The 19,733-nt window shown below is 45.3% G+C and overlaps 1 protein-coding gene across 1 annotated transcript; it reads right to left on the reverse strand.

Annotated features, from left to right (window-relative positions):
* Positions 1-576: 576 nt before the first annotated feature.
* LOC146045119 (astacin-like metalloendopeptidase) lies at positions 577-15,512 on the reverse strand. Its single transcript, XM_083163795.1, has 7 exons — positions 15,509-15,512; positions 6,579-6,696; positions 3,411-3,589; positions 2,762-2,849; positions 2,111-2,238; positions 1,058-1,173; positions 577-861 (listed from the first exon to the last, which is right to left on the reverse strand). Exons 1-7 carry the CDS (start codon positions 15,510-15,512, stop codon positions 577-579), a joined length of 918 nt encoding a protein of 305 aa, XP_083019921.1.
* Positions 15,513-19,733: the final 4,221 nt, after the last annotated feature.

The following is a 19,733-nucleotide window of genomic DNA, read 5'->3' on the forward strand; positions in this document are numbered from 1 at the left end:
AAAACTAGTGGTGGCTCCAGAAGGGGGCTGCAGCACAGTTAAAAATTCAAAGAGGAGACACACCAACTGCCAGTGTCAGTTTGGAGTGACAGTGGGTGTGGCCCCCATTTACCTTTTTGAACTGTGCTGCATCTCCCTCCTCTGGAGTTTTCCCTGATAATAATATTAATATATTTGCCTAACATCCTGGAATGGCCAGGATGCTCCTGAAAATCAGGTCCCCCTCTCGGCTCCCCAGGAAGGTGGGCAAGTCTCCCACATGCTCCCCAAAGCCCCCGCATCCTCCAGAACCACTAGAACAAATTCCAGAATTTGCAGGTCCGCGGGGAGGGTGCGGGATTAATATGCTGTGAATCGTGTCATTTTGCATCATTTTAGCTCTGCCCCCTCCCTGCGGATCTGCAAATCACTGAGTTTGTTTGGGTTGGGGGCAGGGCTTTGTGACGTCAGTCTTGATCCCCACCCCCTGAAGTACAACACTGGGTCTCCTCTCCAGGCTTCAACCGGATAGGCAACTTTAAAAGTCGGTAAATATAAATGTTAACGCTTACAACGTGTTGGCTTTGGGTCACATTGTCAGCTCTGATGTACTAGGAATGCAACGTACGTAAACCCTCTATCCTGAACATACTGTGGTTCTAAAGCTTTACCTGTATGGTAGGAAGCTGTGAAAGTAGAACGTCCCCTGCTTGTAAATTCCACTAGCACAAGGCTTCCCGTGGACACCACTGGGGGGAGATCTCTTGTCCTACAAGTGGTTCTGAACAGTATAGGAGAGGTCTTGCTGGCTCCATTATAAACGGTCACATAGTCAGAGGAGCAGCTTGGGTGGGTTCGAAAGGCATGAAACTGCAGGAAGACCTATGACGACATATAAAACCAGTAATTAAAACAATAATTTCTGCATATCCGGGTACTACCACCCACCTCCATCTCTGCACCCCTGACTGGTTACGTGGATCAGACATTGTATTTTTAATAAAGTTTCCCCAACTGCAAAACCCTTCCTACCTGTTACGTGTAGTTCCCCAGCTACTGGAGAAATTTCACACGATACCTTGTTTTCTGGTACACGAATAAGCCACACACAGGTAGGTCCATTCAGGGAAGCAGAGTTTGTATATGCAGAGCGCAAGGTTCCGGATGGCTCATGTAGAAGAGAGCTGCACACATCTGGGAACAGAGAGATTACAGGAACCTACTACAGGGATCCAAACTCGGGCAATTATTCTCTGAGCTACAGCTTAGATTTAACAGCTAAATGGTAACAACATAATAAAAAATGAAAAGAAAAATGGGAAATGACTGGATGATCTGATTGGTCGAAAATGGCCATATCGTTTATCTATCCGTGTTTGTTTGTGTGTGTGTGTGTGTGTGTGTGTATAGCTGGACAGCCCTGGATTGAATGTATTGTTGTATATTATTGTGCCATAGTTCTTCACAAGGTAAGAGCATCTGCAGTTACATTTTTAGCCTGCAGGTGGAGCTGTGGTACTTTCCTGTTTGCTTGTCTTTGGAGGGGGATAAGCAAATGTAGAGAATTTCACTTAGCTGCAGTAATGTACAACAGCTAATTGAGACCGTGAGGCTATTCAGTTAGCCTCAATGCCAGCACACATTGGGGATTTTGTTTTAACGGCCTGAAGCAGGAGAAGAAAAATCCCTGATAATCAGCCCCTTAGTAAGGCCTGTTATTTGGCAAAAACACATAGATCTGTGAATTTATCATGGATTTTAGGTGTTTTCACCAAAAATGTAATACATTTTTGGGTGCAAAAACTGGGGGAGAATTGAATATGGAGAAAAAAATTCCGATTAAGATTTAAAAAAAAAAATCATATTTATTGTTTAGCACTTTAAATGGCTGCTGACCAATAGAGTTCTGCAAAGGCTGGGCATATGGCTTTTGATTAGTCCCAATGTCCTTCCACAGCACAATACAAATGGGAGCACAGTAGTATAATACAAGGGCAACAGTGACACAGTGCCTTTTAGTGGCCAAAGATTCATGAAAAATGTCTTGCACAACACAAAATCCTATCTGGAATGATCTACTGAATTGGTTCTCTTGTATTTTTAGAGAGAGTAAGAGGAAGATAATCCTCACCACACTGATACAGGTGATTTATCTTCACAAGGTCCAGACTGCTTAGTCCATACCGCTGTCCTATTTGGACAGTGGAATCAGGCTTTGGCACTATGGTGGTCTGTCCAGGAACATTGGTGAAAGCATATCTATGGAAATAGAAAAGGTGTATGCTCATTAACAAGTAATTTGGTTATTACAGGCACAATGAAGAACCCCATTGCGGTACCTTTTCTTTAATAATGAGATTTCCATCTTAATAAATATAACAGACAGTATAGAAAAAGCAGCACTAATAGAAGAAATAAAACAGCAACAGATCAGATTTCCTTGCACTATTTCAAAAATATCTTGAAAACAGATATCCTACCACAGGTTTCATGCACCAATATATAATAATAATATTTCAAGGGTGGTAACAAACAAATCATAAGGGAACATTTTTGCTTAGGAACTTACACCATAAAGCTACACAAAATCTTGGGAGCACAAAAACTTAATGCCAGTGCTCACCTTAATGCAAGGGAGGGAAGGGAGGAAGGAAGGACAGATGGACAAAAAGAAGGAAGGAAGGAAGGAAATAAAGAAAAAATTAGCATGTCTGTATCTACATTCATTTTAATAAAAGGATATAGTACATTACACAATTTATTTTTGCTGATGTCAACTTACCTCCCATAATGCATCACAGAAATGTAGTCGTACAGCAAGCCCAGGTTGTTGGTGTCAGGCTGAGACTTCTCAAAGTTGCTTTTGTAGGCTGAATATTACATATATATGTTAAAAAATATAGATATTATACTAAATATACAAAATATGTATAACAAGTTACACTATGTATTGATTGGTATTGCAATATGTAGATTTACACTGAATATTTATTCTACACATAACCCAGTATAATAATTCAGAGATAGAACTCAGGGTAAGAAAGGCTTTGCGTGAGTTTGGGGTTAGTGTTTAATACCCACTATACATCTGTGGCTATGAAACTTTGACATCACCTAGCCATAGAGGCCGCATCATCTTCAATCCAAGATGGCTGATGTGAAACTCCTCTGCTCAAAAACATTGGTTTTACATCAGCCATCTTGGATTCTCTTTCTCTTTGTCTCTTCCCCATAAGCCAGCATCAGCAGGGAGGAGATGCTTTAGGTAGGGGTTGAGGCTGCCTTACTGGATGCGGTGGTACACCCTGTACATGCTACGGCCAAAACATGGAAGGTTACACCCTTATTAGCCTATATATACAGGTGTTGCACAGATGGATAAGGATTACTTGCAGATTTAATATAGTGTAAATGTAATATGTCTGTGTTACCGTCTGGAATATGCGACCAATCAATGTCCACGTAGGCATCACGGTCGCTTCTCGTGTGTTCATGGACAAAACCCAGTACGTGGTTGAACTCATGCTGCACAATCCCTTTCGAAACACAGCCACGGTTGAGCAAGGAGAGATCTTGGGGCCCTCCATTCCTGCCCACGTAGGACCAGCATCTGGAGGAGGACCTGAACCATGAGAGGTCTTTTTCTTCTATATCTACAGAGAGAAAAGTTCTAGAGAGAACACTATAGAGGGAGAGAGCACTAAATATAGAATAAGCAGGTGTAAGGAGCCCATTTCTAATTGCCTTTATCTTAGCTTCCACATGTTCTTAGAAAAAAAGTGGTACTTGTGTATTTTGACGGCGCCCACGAAATCGGCCGAAAATCGCATGGAAAAATCGGATGCGATTTTCGGCCGATTTTCGGCCGATTTCTCACTTTTTCCTGCCGATTTGCATGCTGTTCCATCATTGCACACCCCCGATTTCCATCGTAGTGCATCGCATGCAATATAGTGGCATGTGATGCATGCCATGCGATGCATGTGAAGCGATTCGATTTGTAATTGTACAATCACCCTGATGGGTGCTTACAATGTTAAATGCACCGTCATTGTTAACGCCACCCCCACTATCAACGCCAACCTGAAGCGTGGCGAGCGTAGCGAGCCCGTGAGGGGCGGCGGTACGCGTCCTCCGACCTTTTCATACCCCCACTATCCACGTCGGCGTGGAGTTGATTTTAGATAGTGTGGCGAGCGGACGCGGAATACATGTAAAGTAATCCGCGTCCCCTCGCGGGGCTCGCTACGCTCGCCACGCTTCGGGCTCGGTGGCTCGCTGCGCTCGCCACACTATCTAAAATCAACTCCACGCCAACGTGGATAGTGGGGGTATGAAAAGGTCGGAGGACGCGTACCACTGCCCCTCGCGGGCTCGCTGCGCTCGCCACGCTTCGGGTTGGCATTGATAGTGGGGGTGGCGTTACCAATGGGGTGCATTTAACATTGCAAATCACATCGCATCGCATGCCACTTGCTGGCATGCGTTGCTATGCGATATTTAATTGTACAATCAGGGGCATTTTCCCGAAAATCACATCGCATAGTTCCTGGGGGTGTGCAAATCAGCAGGAAATGGCCGAAAATCTGCAAAAAATCGGCCGAAAATCGGACGCAAAATCGCATCGCAGATCAAATCGGCCAAAAATCGGCCAAAAATCGGGCGCCGTTGTAATACACAAGTACCAAAAAAGTATCTGACCCGGTCATCATTTTGTGCAGCCACAAAATGAAAAGTTATCTCTCGTTGGACATACTGTAAATCATAAAAATTTTAATTGCATTCCGATTTAACACATTTATGCAAATTTGCATGGCAGTAGTGTATGGCAGGGGTGGCCAAACCGGTTCTCGAGATCTACCAAATCCACGTTTTCCAAATCACCTAGCTGGTGCACAGCTGTAGTCATTACTAACTGTCATATTTTTAAACCTGCCACATTCATTCCTATTATAGAGCCACAGGTTACCTGATACATATGAACTGTTGGTAGATCTTGAGGACAGGTTTGGCCACCCCTGGTTCTACATGACAGGTTTGGCCACCCCTGGTTCTACACCCCTGGTTCTACATGCCTGGGGAATGTGACAGCCATTGGCTTCACCTCCTTCACTTCCCATAAGAGGCCCTTGAACCCTGGCTGAGCCATACTCCTTCCTTTTGAAAGGAAACCCAGTTTGCAAATAGGATCTCACTTCCTCCCCCCGAGCCTTGCTGTGCTCATGAGTGCACTCAGCTTACCCATGCTCCGTTACATTGCCGGGAAGTGTAAACTTTTGCCATTACTAATTAGTGGTGGAAGTAGGACAGCTGCCTTTTGTCCCCGCATCGAAGTAATAATTAATTGTTCCGACCGGTAGATTTGGATCTACCACTGCAACATGCGGCAAGTCGATCCTAAAATTTCTTGCGCTAATCGCAATAAATAATGAATAACCTCATTAGAGTATAAATTAGCCTTTAATAAGAGATCAAAAGCTAGTGATATTTACAAACATTCTGGGAACGGAGGATAGCACAGTACACTGTACGTGCATTGCCCTAAACAAAGGTTAACGGTTGTGATCCCAGATGTTACATCAGGGGTGGCCAAACCCCCCCCCCCCCAAGTCCCTGCGCCCCATAGCAATTGCATCCCCTGCACCCTCCATAATTACGCCACTGCTCAAGATCTACCAACAGTTCATGTGTTCTAGGCAACCTGTGGATCTACAGTAGGAATGAATGCAGCATGGTTTGAAAATGTGACAGTTAGTAATGACTACAGCTGTGCACCAGCTAGGTGATATGGGAAATGTGACAGTTAGTAATGACTACAGCTGTGCACAAAGCTAGGTGATCTGGGGAATGTGACAGTTAGTAATGACTACAGCTGTGCACCAGCTAGGTGATCTGAGGAATGTGACAGTTAGTAATGACTACAGCTGTGCACCAGCTAGGTGATCTGGGAAATGTGACAGTTAGTAATGACTACAGCTGTGCACAATGCTAGGTTATCTGGGGAATGTGACAGTTAGTAATGACTACAGCTGTGCACCAGCTAGGTGATCTGAGGAATGTGACAGTTAGTAATGACTACAGCTGTGCACCAGCTAGGTGATCTGGGGAATTTGACAGTTAGTAATGACTACAGCTGTGCTCCAGCTAGGTGATCTGGGGAATGTGACAGTTAGTAATGACTACAGCTGTGCACCAGCTAGGTGATCTGGGAAATGTGACAGTTAGTAATGACTACAGCTGTGCACCAGCTAGGTGATATACGAAATGTGACAGTTAGTAATGACTACAGCTGTGCACCAGCTAGGTGATATACGAAATGTGACAGTTAGTAATGACTACAGCTGTGCACCAACTAGGTGATATGGAAAATGTGGACCGTCGGTAGATCTTGAGGACCGGTTTGGCCACCCCTGCTCTACATGGTAATCAAGTGCATTGGTAGTTACTGTATAGTGTGAATTACAGTTATTGGAGTTTCTTTCAACGATGCCATATTTTCATTCCGATAGTATTTGTTGCAATTGTTGGGCAAGAAATGGAACGGACAGTATTAAAAAGTGCAAATTAATAAGCCCATCGACCTTAACAGGCACACTTACCCATCCACCGAGCGGATCTGGATATAGTCAGACTCTGTTTTACGCTGCACAAAGCGAATGCAAGTCAGAGATGTGTATTCCTGAATGGCGGAAGAAATCACTGCAGCTTCAGCGGACGCTGAAATAAATATCACAGGATCCTACTATTATACTTCTTTTAGTTTGTGCTGTGTTACATATAATATACAGGGTGAGTCTCCCATATCCAAAGTGCTTGACACCAACGGCCAGTCCTACTTACATTTGGCAAGGGGTCTGCCGCTAGCTAACCCCCCTGCCCGAAAAGGAGACAACTGCCAGTCCCGGGTCCCTGCATCTGTGCAATGTATCCACCAGGTGCCGGTAACAGTGCATGTGCAGTTGCAGCGGTGCAGCTGCGCATGCACAAACTACTGGCTTCTTTGGACTGCACTGACTGCAGCCCATCAATGCTGAATTAGGATACAGGAAGCCTACTTATCGCACAGTCTACAACATGGCCCATTCCATTCGGTACAAAATGCTCTGTTCCTGGACTTCCCTGCCATTGGAGGCGAGGTGAGGTGAGGCTCCAGCACAGTCCAAAATTTAAAGAGGGGGAGTAGTAGTAGTAGTGGAGTCACATCAACTGCCAGTGAGTCCAGGACAGTGATGTTTGGAGTGGCTCCCCTTTTTGAATATTGGACTGTGCTGGAGTCCCACCTCTGCAACTGCCACTGGCAAGGAAGTCCAGAAACAGAACATTTTGTACCTAATGGAATGGGTCATATTGGCGGGTATGCTTATAGTTGTCCAGACTGGCAGTCCCAGAGGGAGGAAACACCTCTGTAGTGTCTGTGACTGACAGGTTGGATGTGCAATAGGAAGTCACTTTGACTGGCAGTGACTTCCAATAGGAAGTCACTGTCAGTCATAGTGCAGCCAGTGTAGTCACAGACTGCTTCCGGCTTCACTGAGCTGGGTGGTGGATTTAACCTGGGGTGGGCTGCCTTCCTGCAGCCCATAGGTAAAATCCACCAATGGATGGGACTATAATGATTTTGCATTGCAGATTTTTCTGTATTCTCGAATATTACAAATTCAGCTTACTGTAATCAGAAGACAGGGTGTAGGGAACAAACACCAGTCCAGACCTGGATTTTGGCCATAAGCAGGATTGTCCCGGACAGCTTAGTGCGCTGCGGCTGAGACCTACAGCGATGTCTCCGTGGCGGATAAGCTTCTTACTGCCTGTGGGTTACACACAAACTAGATATATTGGGGGTACATGTATGAAGCAGTGGAGGAGTGTGCCAGTGGGAAAGTGTACCATGGCAACCAATCAGCTGCTAATTATAATAGTATAGAATGCACTTGATAAATGTTACTACAAAGCTGAGCAGTTGGGCAACTTCCCTGCTCTTATCGCTGTTTCATACATCTACCCCATACTCTCAATGGAGCAGCTCCTGGCGATAGAGTCACCATTCGATAAAGCACTAACCAATCAGTTCCTAAATGCCATTTTAAAGGCTGGTCGACATGCACTTGGTTGACATAGCTTTTGCTTCGAGTGGACTTAGCTAGTATAGATATAGTTTGTGCTTCTTATATATGTCTTGTATGTGTGTTTAGTGATTACCTGCTTGTCCCTGAAGATGGGGGTTTGAGGTCTAATGAAGGACTCATTTTTACCTTTACTAAACTACTATGGAGTGCCACTTATTACTCAACCTCTTCTATATGGGCAAGGGTGACCAACTCATCCCTTTTATCCGGGACACATATTAATTACACAGGTTCTGTGGCAGTTTAAAACCAAGTGAACGCCAGCCACCGAACCTGTGTAATTAATATGTGTCCCGGATTAAAGGGATGAGTTGGTCACCCTAATTTCGGCTGACATTGGCCCTACAGGAGGCACCCCAGCAAGCCATACTTCAATACTGGTATATTGGAGTGCCAGGCTACCTGCTTATATATATATATATATATATATATATATATATATATATATATATATATATATATATACTCCCCAGTAGTGGTATAGCGCCTATAACTTATAAATGTCCACAAGTTCCAAAGAAGTTTCAATGAAGCAAAGGATAATCTTCCAATTAAAAGTTTTTGTGTTTCTTTAAAATAGTGAAAACGTCCCGATGCGTTTCGTCTACAAAAACTTCATCAGGGGAATAGTTTACAATCTTTTTAACTCTTCATAGATCTCGTGATTATCTGTGAGAGGCGAATCCTTTTAGACAGAAGTTCTTCTATCCGTATTCTCAATCTAGGGTGGATGTCAATCTGGTAGCTGAAAAACTCTATGGTGGGTATACAGTCATATGGTCGACCACTAATGGTTGACATGATCAAAAGGCCAACAGTCAAAAGGTCGACAGGGTTTAAAGGTTAGGTTACAGGGTCTAAATATCACCATCTCTCTCTATATATATATATATATATATATATATATATGAGTACAAAGGTATAGGTAAACCTGCGCTAGTGTATAGCCAACCACCAGCTGTAACCAATCAGACAGTCCACTGATTGTAGAAAACACTAAGTCTGTGGTGAGACTGCAGCAACCTCCAAGAAGCACTCCGGACTCCGGGAGTGAAAGGGGTAATCTGTTCAAAAACAAGAAGAGGTGCGCCTCATAGTGTAAAACCGTATTTATTTTAAAACACAGACAAGTGCAGGTACACAGATCAATAAAGACTCGTACCAGGCGGATAACCGCTGTGGGCTGGTTACCACAAGGTTTGACATAAAACTCCCAGGCAATAACTCCTACCACCTTCCAAGGCGCCGCTGGATCTCGAACAGACTGCCGGCTAGCCACCAAGACAAGCAGCGTATCAGCGTGTAGGCGAACGTGGATGGAGCAGGAGAAGCCGGGTGCAAGGAAAGCTGTCATCATTAGCCCTGCCCTAATGCATTTCGTATCCAAACTTCATCAGAGGGCGTCGCCCTCTGATGAAGTTTGGATACGAAATGCATTAGGTCCAGCGGCGCCTTGGAAGGTGGTAGGAGTTATTGCCTGGGAGTTTTATGTCAAACCTTGTGGTAACCAGCCCACAGCGGTTATCCGACTGGTACGAGTCTTTATTGATCTGTGTACCTGCACTTGTCTGTGTTTTAAAATAAATACGGTTTTACACTATGAGGCGCACCTCTTCTTGTTTTTGAACATATATATATATATATATATATATATATATATATATATATAGATAGATAGAAAGATAGATAGATAGATATACATACATAGATATACATACATAGACAAGAAGGTGCTTACGTTTAGCCGTATTCATAGGTGCAGTTCAATACAGCCGATAGTTAATAACCAAACTCACCTCCTCCACAAGAAGATGGAAAAGCAAGAAGGGACCAGCACATAATATTGATGAGGAAAAAACGATTTGTGTTAAGGCAGTGGTTCCCAAACCCTGAGGCACCCTGGGATGCCTCAGGACACTTGCAGGGGTGCCTTGGGTTGGTGGACCAGGATCAATTCATATTATTTATGGTCAATGTACCAGGCAAAACCAGTGCTTGTGGCTGCCAATCATAATATATGTGGACAAACAGAAGCAAATCCTGTCCCTCACCAGATAACTGTGACATATAAACACAATGCACTTCATTTAATATTTTTTTCTGAAGTTCTCGATAAGAAGCATTTGGCCTAGGGGTGCCTTGAAAATATTTTGATGCTCTAGGGCGCCGTAATTCAAAACGTTTGGGAACCACTGTGTTAAGGAAATAACATACCACCAACTGTCACCATTACAAACTGACTCACTGGAGCTGCCCCTGATATGTGTAGTTATTTTTGTGTGTCTTTCCCAATATTGATGTCATAATCTGTACCTTTGTTATGTGTCTCTATATTACTGAATATATCTCCTTCTGGCTCCCCAGCTCCTGCAAAAGCAATATACAGATATTTAAAAATAACTTTAATATAAAATAATAGTTGCACAACTCAATTGGTTTGTTAAATACACAAACTCTTACTAGGTGATATATACAATGAGACCTGGTATATTTAACCAGAATTATAATGTGCAAATGTATTTATTGTAAATCCAATGTCATGCTTATGAAAGGTAATTACCTATTTATTTTAAATCTAAATACACAAGCTTCAGTCTGTAGTCTTGGATGTTTTCTGTACAGTTTTTAGTTTTTTAATGCTATTCTTTATTGTGGTTTTAAACATCCCATCATCTTACCCGTCCTTCTTCAGCATGTTCAACCTTAACACTTTAACATTAGTACTATATAAACCTGAAATAATGACTCGAGACTTAGGTTTGGCAGAAATTGTTAACTGATTTATTTTCGGAAATTTTAAACTAATTTTATTGTTTGAATTAATTGATTAATTAATGGTGGCCAAGAAAGAACGGCTATTAAACTAAACTCCACCCCAACTTCAAACGTAACTGGCCTAACTCATAACAAGCGGTATCCAACTCAACCTTGTCGCCTTGACTACCCACCCCTCCGGGTGAGGTCACTGACCCCGACACGGGTGTTACAGCAACAGGCCTAAGTCAATGAGAGGTGAGTGCACCGAAAACAAGCCATGTACGCAAAATCAACACCTAATATATAACTAATTTATTAAAACTGCCGTTCTTTCCCGCCTATCAGCTAACGCGATTAAAACCACCACCCACACAACGGTCCCAAAGGGGAGGGAGGGCGGGAATTTCAGCAGGAAGAAGAGGAAGCCTCCTCCCCTTCCTGCCCCTATATTCAGTTAATCTTAGCCAAACCCACTCATCCTATAGGATCCCCAAGTCACATGCCTATCATTGATGACACGCAGCTCGGGATGTTTAACCCACTACATGCCTATTGCAGGCACTCCGTTATTCTTCTATATGACACCAATGCAACGGTAACATTTGTTAAAAACCATAAGTCTGTTTACTCCCAGCCAGCTCCTTTCTTCCTGCTCTCCTCCGAGGGAGCTTTGCCGCTGCTGCTTTTTCTGCTGCCCAGTACTGCCCTCCAGTGGCTGGCACCCTAGGCAAATGCCTAATGCTGCCTAGTGGTAGCGCCGGCCCTGGGCGGCTTGGTGGACTCGCACGGCTGCAAAATCGCAGCCGTGCGAGTCAACCAGAATAACCCACATAGTGTGTACCTGCGGACGCATGCTTGGTGGCAGTTCTCAGGATTGTCAGTTATATATAGTTACATGCACTACACTGTAACAGTACATTGTGCCGTTGTAAGATATACAGAATATTGTGCAGTGTGTCTGGCGTCGCAATGTATGATAATATTGTGTCAATCCATACGCTGGGACACAATTTAGAGTTGTATGTAAATCAGATGTATTTCTCTTCAAAGAAGCAAAAATTGACACAAAATTCCAAAATATTAAATATTTCTAAAAACCTCATTTTTTATTGCAGCTGAGATTGTGGCAACTTTGCGTTCTGATAGTTCAGTGTATACAAACTTCGTTTCATGTGCAAATTAATAAAACTACTATATAAAATTACCTTCCGGCTGTGTGTATAAGGTGTCTATAAAACCTAAAAGCATTGAATAAATCTGTACCTAGGATCTGACCCTTAAATCTGCAATGTCCCATCTTATGGGCGTGTCATGGAAGTGCCCCAGGTGTGACACGGAAGTGTTTGCGTCCACAGTAACTCAGTTGTTCATTGTGGAGGCTACAACCAGAGAATCTGAACCTGTCATCTGCCAGATTTGAAGGTACATCTAATGGTAGCATCTAAAAATGCACCTGAAAATTTAAGATGTATATTTTCCCAAGACACAAGTAGACACACAGGACTTACCATTATGGTTATCAATGCCAAATGAGATCTGTAAAAGATAAGGGCTATTAATTTTATATTACAAAAGAAAAATTAACCTGTCATTGTCTCTTTCAGAACCTAGTCAATAAACAGGGCGTCGGGAATTGGGTGGGCTGGTGAGCTCCAGGATTGGGTGTACTGGTGAGCTCCAGGATTGGGTGTGCTTGTCAGCCCCAGTATTGGGTGTGCTGGTGAGCTCCAGGATTGGGTGTGCTGGTCAGCCCCAGTATTGGGTGTGCTGGTGAGCCCCAGTATTGGGTGTGCTGGTGAGCCACAGGATTGGGTGTGCTGGTGAGCCCCAGGATTGGGTGTGCTGGTGAGCCCCCGGATAGGGTGTGCTGATGAGTCCAAGGATTGGGCGTGCTGTTGAGCCCCAGGATTGGGTGTGCTGGTGAGCCCCAGGGTTGGGTGACCTGGTGAGTCTCAAGGATTGGGTGTGCAGGTAAGCCCCATGTTTGGGTGTGCTGGTGGGCCCCAGGATTGGGTATGCTGGTGAGCCCCAGGAATGGGTGTGCTGGTGAGCGCCAGGGTTGGGTGTGCTGGTAAGCCCCAGGGTTGGGTGTGCTGGTCAGCCCCAGGGTTGGGTGTGCTGCTGAGCTCCAGGATTGGGTGTGCTGTTGAGCCCCAGGATTGGGTGTGCTGGTGAGCCCCAGGGTTGGGTGACCTGGTTAATCTCAAGAATTGGGTGTGCTGGTGAGCCCCAGGGTTGGGTGTCCTGGTGAGCCCCAAGGATTGGGTGTGCTGGTGAGCTCCAGGATTGGGCGTGCTGATGAGTCCAAGGATTGGGCGTGCTGATGAGTCCAAGGATTGGGTGTGCTGGTGAGCCCCAGGGTTACATAGTAGTTACTGTACTGTATATCTTAAAGCACCAAATCCCAGTGAGAGTGTGCGGCGCAGGGAGGGCTTTCCCTGCACCACCTTCCTTTTTAAAACAGATATGCCGATGGTGGCATTACCAGTGCTGCATCCCAGAACTGAGCCGGTGGGCAGGGGGTGGTGTTGAGGCCAGAGGGGGCCAGCCTAGGATGCTGCAGTAGAAGGGAAATAACATATTTTCCCAGTCTAAAGCAGCAGACAGAGCCCTGCAGATGCTGTGGGGCACTTCTGGGGGCGAGGCCTGATGTACATGTCATCCTGTATTTATAGATCTTACGCATTCATTTTATAAGTGACCAACTAAACAATTACTAAAAGGGTTGTCATCTGACAGCAAAATATATATATATATAGGCTCTGGGTTCCACTGGCGTGGTTCGAAAAACGGCACTGCGAGGACTTCTTAAAAGGTAGTAGATTTTATTACCTCAACGTTTCGGGGATCGGTCTCCCCTTCGTCAGGAGGATCACATATATATATATATTTTTTTTAAATTGAGTGTTCCTCTAGCCAAGAAGTAAAGTTGACTAACGCCCGGGGAATCTTTCCTTCTCAGGTGATGTCTCTTGTTATTGCAGCTTACTTACACAGGCAGGTTACAGTTACAGACGGACAGTGGTGTCTTCTAAGCAACAAAAGAATGTAACTGTACCAGACTGGACAAAGTAATGACACAGCTCAGTACCCGGCCGGCATCCTGTAATCAGCAGCAATAATAACACAGAAATCTGACATACGGTATATTTCTCACCTGTAAGGGTAGAACGTGTGCCGCAGCCAGCAGATACCATGTTAATGTTATATATGTGCTAACATCCATGATCGTTCGATGGCGTCTGTAGATCCTCCGAAGACTGTTTTACATTAACCTATTTAGCAGTGTAACAATCGTGCAAGCAGAGCGTATAATAGCGACCAATCAGCAAGCGCAAGATCCTCTTACACACGTGTCATATTAGGCCTTCTCCGCAGGGGGAAATACTGTCAATCTTTGGAGCTACAGGGGGAGATGTACTGAGCCTTGGAGAGTGAGCAAGCAGAGAGAGATAAAGTACCAACCAATCAGCTCCTCACTGCCATGTTATGGGGTGTTCGGTCTGTTCTCACATGAGGGCTGATTCAACCCTGACAAACGCCTGAACCCCTCAGTAACATGACGGGATGTGTCCGATATCACTTCCCTTTGTTTGCGGCAGAAGGGGACAGAAATCATTCGATTGTCCCCTTTGGAAATAAAATTCAGTGACAACCGACTTTTATTTCAGCCGGAGATGACTGGAAAGGGGGTGGGCGCTGGTGTGATATGGCCGAGTAGGCATCCGCCCGCCTCCCGGGGGAACGCTTTCATGGGGATCTAGTGAGATCGTTTAGAAAATGCCCTGAAATCGCCCCATTAGAGTCCCACCAATCAGTATTGAATATAGATGTGTCATGATGTATCTAATGCAGGGCCGGCGCCACCACTAGGCAAATCTAGGCATTTGCCTAGGGCGCCGGCCACTGGAGGGCGGTATTTCGCCCCCCCTTGCCGCCCGGGTACCTGTCCTGCGGCGTATATGTGCGTAAAAGCTGGCGGCGGCGGCAGCGGGGGGTCCCTGCAGTCAATAAGAAATAACGAGCGCTATCCGCCGGGCTATGCGGAAGCGCTTCTGTTTTGGAAACACTGGCCGCACGCTGATTGGCTGAGATTCAGCCAATCAGCGTGCGCCGTGCGTCCAGTGTTTCCAAAACAGAAGACTGCAGGGACCCCCCGCTGCCGCCGCCAGCTTTACAGCGCCACATGACAGGTACCCGGGCAGCAGACACCGGGGCGCCCCCACCCCGACTTGCCTGGGGCGCTCTGGTGCTTTGCACCGGCCCTGATCTAATGGGGTCTTTTCTATTCTCTTCTACTATTGGTTCATTTCACATTCTATTTATATACTTTCTCCTTTTCCATCCCTTTGATGAATTGAGTTTATCTCATTGTCCAGTTTTCGTTTAGTGGTTGTGTTCTCCTTTGTGCACTGTGTCATTGTGTATTACTCCTTGGACCTTATTCATGTCCATTCGCACGCGACCGATGTTTTGCGTTTGCACATGCACATTTCTGCACATGTGCATACGCTTGGTGCGTGCGGCCACGGCGAAGAGAATGCGAGGTGCGCGCATCCAACCTTGTGAACGCTGGGCGAGGGGGGTCGTGGGGCAGCGGGGCTACCCATAAGTATATGGGAACACCCAGCATTTCATGGACTTACCCATGATGGACATGCGGGGGGCCGGCAGCATCCCACCCACTCCCCCCCCCCCCCCCCCAATCATATTAAAAAATAGAAATGCTGCACCGGCTTTTGAGCCAATCAGAGCTCGCATACCGCAGCCAATCAGAGCGGCTGCTGGTACGCAAGCTCTGATTGGCTTATCAGCCCATGCTGCATTTTATTTGCCCACCAGCATCCTGAGCTGAAGAAGCTTGTGCTCCGGGACCCCTAGGCTGCAGCTCAGCGGAAGAGGAGATAGGGGAGCAGGAACCGGGTTACAGTAAGTCAAGTGAGGAGGAGGGCCCGGACTAGAAATTAGTCCCGGGTCCCAAAACTCCTGGTGGCAGCCCTGCTCAGAGCAACCTTACATATGTGCGCACCTTCCACATTTTTCGATGGTCTGTAAAACATTCATTCGCAGCTAGTGTACCACTATTCGCAAGGCGGGATCTGGTTCATTTGTAAGGAGAGAATGAACCAGAATAACCCTTTTTGTAAAGTCTTGTTAACACTCAACAAAGATACAGAGGGAAAAACAAATGAAAGGCTACGTGCAGACCCTCACTCATATGCGGTGTACACAGCAGTATACAGATCTGACCCCCCCCCCCCCCCATATAGACAAATGAAATAAGCAAACAAGGAGCTGAGGGCACTGATGTGTGTGTTGTGTGTGAGTGGGGTTTGCACGTAGCACAGCCCTACAGTATCATTCGTTTCTTCTCTGTACCTTTGCTGTGTGTATCCCACATCCCTCTGTACGTGCTGAGCCAGTGTTTGCTGATCCAATCCTGCGCTGTGACTACACGAGTACCAGTAACTGACTGTGTCCTTATCTAACTGGGGACTGATACATTGTCCTTGTTCAGTTGTCAAAACCTTTCTCTTTATTTACACAGACAGATTATTTTATTGCCGTTTATCTCTTCTTCTGAATAACACAACTTCGTCCAGAGGAGCAGCCTGGATCCTGATTCCTGCCCCCTAATATTGCTGCTGCACGTTGTGTTAGGGCTACTGTTCCCCATACTAATAGCTGCTGATGGTGCTGTACCCAGTCATGTATGGGAAGCATTAACACACATACAAATATGATTTAAAACAAAATATTTTTATGAACAGAGAAAGAAATGACCAAGCAGCTACTTACCCACATAGATACTTACCCACATGAATAATTACCCACATGGATACTTACCCACATGGATACTTACCCACATGGACACTTACCCACATGGAACCTTACCCACATGGACCCTTACCCACATGGACCCTTACCCACATGGACCCTTACCCACATGGATCCTTACCCACATGGATACTTACCCACATGGACCCTTACCCACATGGATCCTTACCCACATGGACACTTACCCACATGGATACTTACCCACTTATTATTATCGATTACATTTTTATGGATTTTTTTCCCCTGGTTAAGCCCCTTTTAGACCTGCAACACGGCAATTATCCGGCATTTTGAGTGCCGGGTGCAGCAGCAGTCTCACCCCCTTTTACACGGAGGCCAACAAATTACCGGGTTCAAAATTTCAACCGGGTAATTTTCTGAATTATACCCATTAACAAAAATAATCCAGTCGATCCTGGGTTGTTCCCGGGTCGACCCGAGTCAGCGTGTGGTGTGAAAGGGCCATGCATACCCTGGGTCCAGAAACCCGGCAATCCGGTCCAGAACAAAAGCAGTGTTATTCCCTGGTCGGACCCGGGTTACTGGACAGTCCGCACGGGTAACCCTGGTCGAGTAACGAGGCATGGCAAGCGCAGTGCGAGGGGACACATGGCACCGATACGTGGCCAAATCGACCATGTCTACACAGGACTAGACTAAAAAAAATAATGATCAAATCTTTTGACTGTTGAATTAGCCATTGTCAACATAATGTTTGTGTCGACCTTCCTTTTATGTCAAACTTAGGCATGCCGACTTATTTCGTGTGTCAACATAAATCAATGTCGACATTCAGTGATCGACCCAAAGCATGTTAACCTTATTTTGGTCGACCCAGTACCCACCAAATATACACCATCCAACCATTCCTACCAAATATACAGTATAACCAAGAAAGGGCCGACCAGGTGGGGACAAGGTTGTTTTCTGTCTGGAGATAAAAGATCCAATTATACCTAATTAGGTGTCATTAGTTAGTCGTAGTATTCCTGGTAGTCACAGATTAACCCCTTATTCCTGTACCACAATTCATGTGGCTGCAGGTTTATGGAAGGGGTGGAACTACCTTGTTGGTCTCCTCTGATTGGCTTTCCTAATCTTTCTGGGGTATATTATCCACCTGTATTCTGTGCCATCTCACAGAGTTCCCACAAGCTGGCATGGCTCCTTACACTGCGCTCCTGGTTTCTGCTGCAGTCTGGGCCATAGGACTATCGCTCCCACTGCAGGTAAGTCTCAGCTACAGTTTGGTCTCCACTTTGTTTTCAGACTAAAGGGGCATAGTGTCCAGGTGTGGAACAGGGGTCCGACAGTAGGGATCCCGACTGGCCGGACCCAGACAGCATGGTGAGCGCAATTAAGCCCCTTGCGGGCTCACTGCGCTCGCCACGCTGCGTGCACGGTGGCTCACTACACGAGCCACCTATTCTATTCTCCCTCTATTGGGGTCGTGGACCCCCACGAGCGAAAATAGCCGGCGGCCGGCGGAAACCCGGCTGTCGGGGTTTTGACAGTCTGGATCCCGACGTTGGGTAAATGTCTGTCGGGATCACAACTGTCGGGACCCTGGCCGGCACCCATAGTGTCCAATAGGGTGGACAGGACGCGCTTTACACACTAGACCAGGCAAGTCCAAACTGTGGCCCTCCAGCTGTTATCAAACTACACATCCCAGCATGCCTTGCCATAGTTTTAACATTCCCTAATAGCAAAACTGTGGCAAGGCATGCTGGGTCTTCTAGTTTCACAACAGCTGGAGGGCCGTAGTTCTGACATGCCTGCAGTAGACGATATTCCGAACGATTTTTCCGATTCTGATTGGTCGGAACGTCAAAATTTAGAAAATGTCCAGTATGTACCCACTATGTCCCGTAATGTGCCCATATACTGGGGCGATTCACATGCGAGGGAATGCGGTACACTTTTACAGTGCCCGTGTCGACATCTGCTGACATAGACACCAAAAAAATGAATCTCATGCCGACCTTTTCCTTTGTTGCCATTTCTCTGTCAACCTTATGTGTGTGTTGATGTTTTGACCATGTCGACCTTTTTTGTTGTGTTAACATTTTACCTGTCGACTGTAGACCTAGACACATATTCACTGTAGACCTAGACACTGGGGGTTATTCTAGTTAATTCGCAAAGGCACAATCACTCTTATGGACAAAACCATGTGCACTGCAGGTGGGGCTGATGTAAGATGTGCAGAGAGAATTACATTTGGGTGTTTTATTGTTTCTGTGCAGGGTAAATACTGGCCGATTTATTTTTACACTGCAATATAAGATATCAATTTGAAGTACAAACCCCACCCAAATCTAACTCTCTCTGCACAAGTTACATCTGCCCCACCTGCAGTGCACATGGTTTTGTCCATAAGAGAGTGATTGTGCCTTTGCGAGTGAACTAGAATAACCCCCACTGTCGACTTAATGATCGCCAGCCATACGGATAGGCTGCTCGCTTATGTACTAATCTTTCTTTGTTTCTGTAGAATGAGGCGACAGCCCTGAATTTCGGTGAGTATAACACAATCTGTCCTATGCACCAATCTCTAGTCCCATTTTATTTTAACCCTGTAATGTAAATCCTGACATATACAACACCCGGCAGGACATTTTGGGTAGCTGAATGGTTATTGTGACATAATAAAAAAACAATGCATACATTCTATATATTTTTATATCATATTTAATGCATCAGACATTTATGGCAATTTATTACATTTTTAGAAGAAAGATAATGAATGTTTAACCTGTTTAAACAATTGAATTGACTTTATGTTTCAAGCAGAAACCCTTTTATGTATTAATATGCAATTTAAAGGTGCCCATACACACTAGTATGATTTTAGCCGATTTCAACTGATTCCGACACATCGGGCCGAGAAATCGGATATATTTGATGTCCCCATTGGATCCAATGCACGGTCACGTGCACATCAAATCAGGATGGTCAGATGGTCCATACACTGCTGCGATATATCACAGTAGTGTATGGGCACGGGGGCGATTTTTGAGCTGAAAGCTG

Source organism: Crinia signifera, chromosome 11, assembly GCF_055691185.1.
Source record: "Crinia signifera chromosome 11, ASM5569118v1, whole genome shotgun sequence".
In the NCBI taxonomy this organism is placed as follows: Eukaryota; Metazoa; Chordata; class Amphibia; order Anura; family Myobatrachidae; genus Crinia; species Crinia signifera.

Bases quoted from the DNA above. Each gene is read 5' to 3' on its own strand.
- LOC146045119 (XM_083163795.1), bottom strand. The intron at 2,239-2,761 runs GTAAGTTGACAT...CTATTTCCATAG, and splicing joins TCTGTGATGCATTATGGGAG to ATATGCTTTCACCAATGTTC. The intron at 1,174-2,110 runs GTGAGGATTATC...CTCTGTTCCCAG, and splicing joins AAATCACCTGTATCAGTGTG to ATGTGTGCAGCTCTCTTCTA.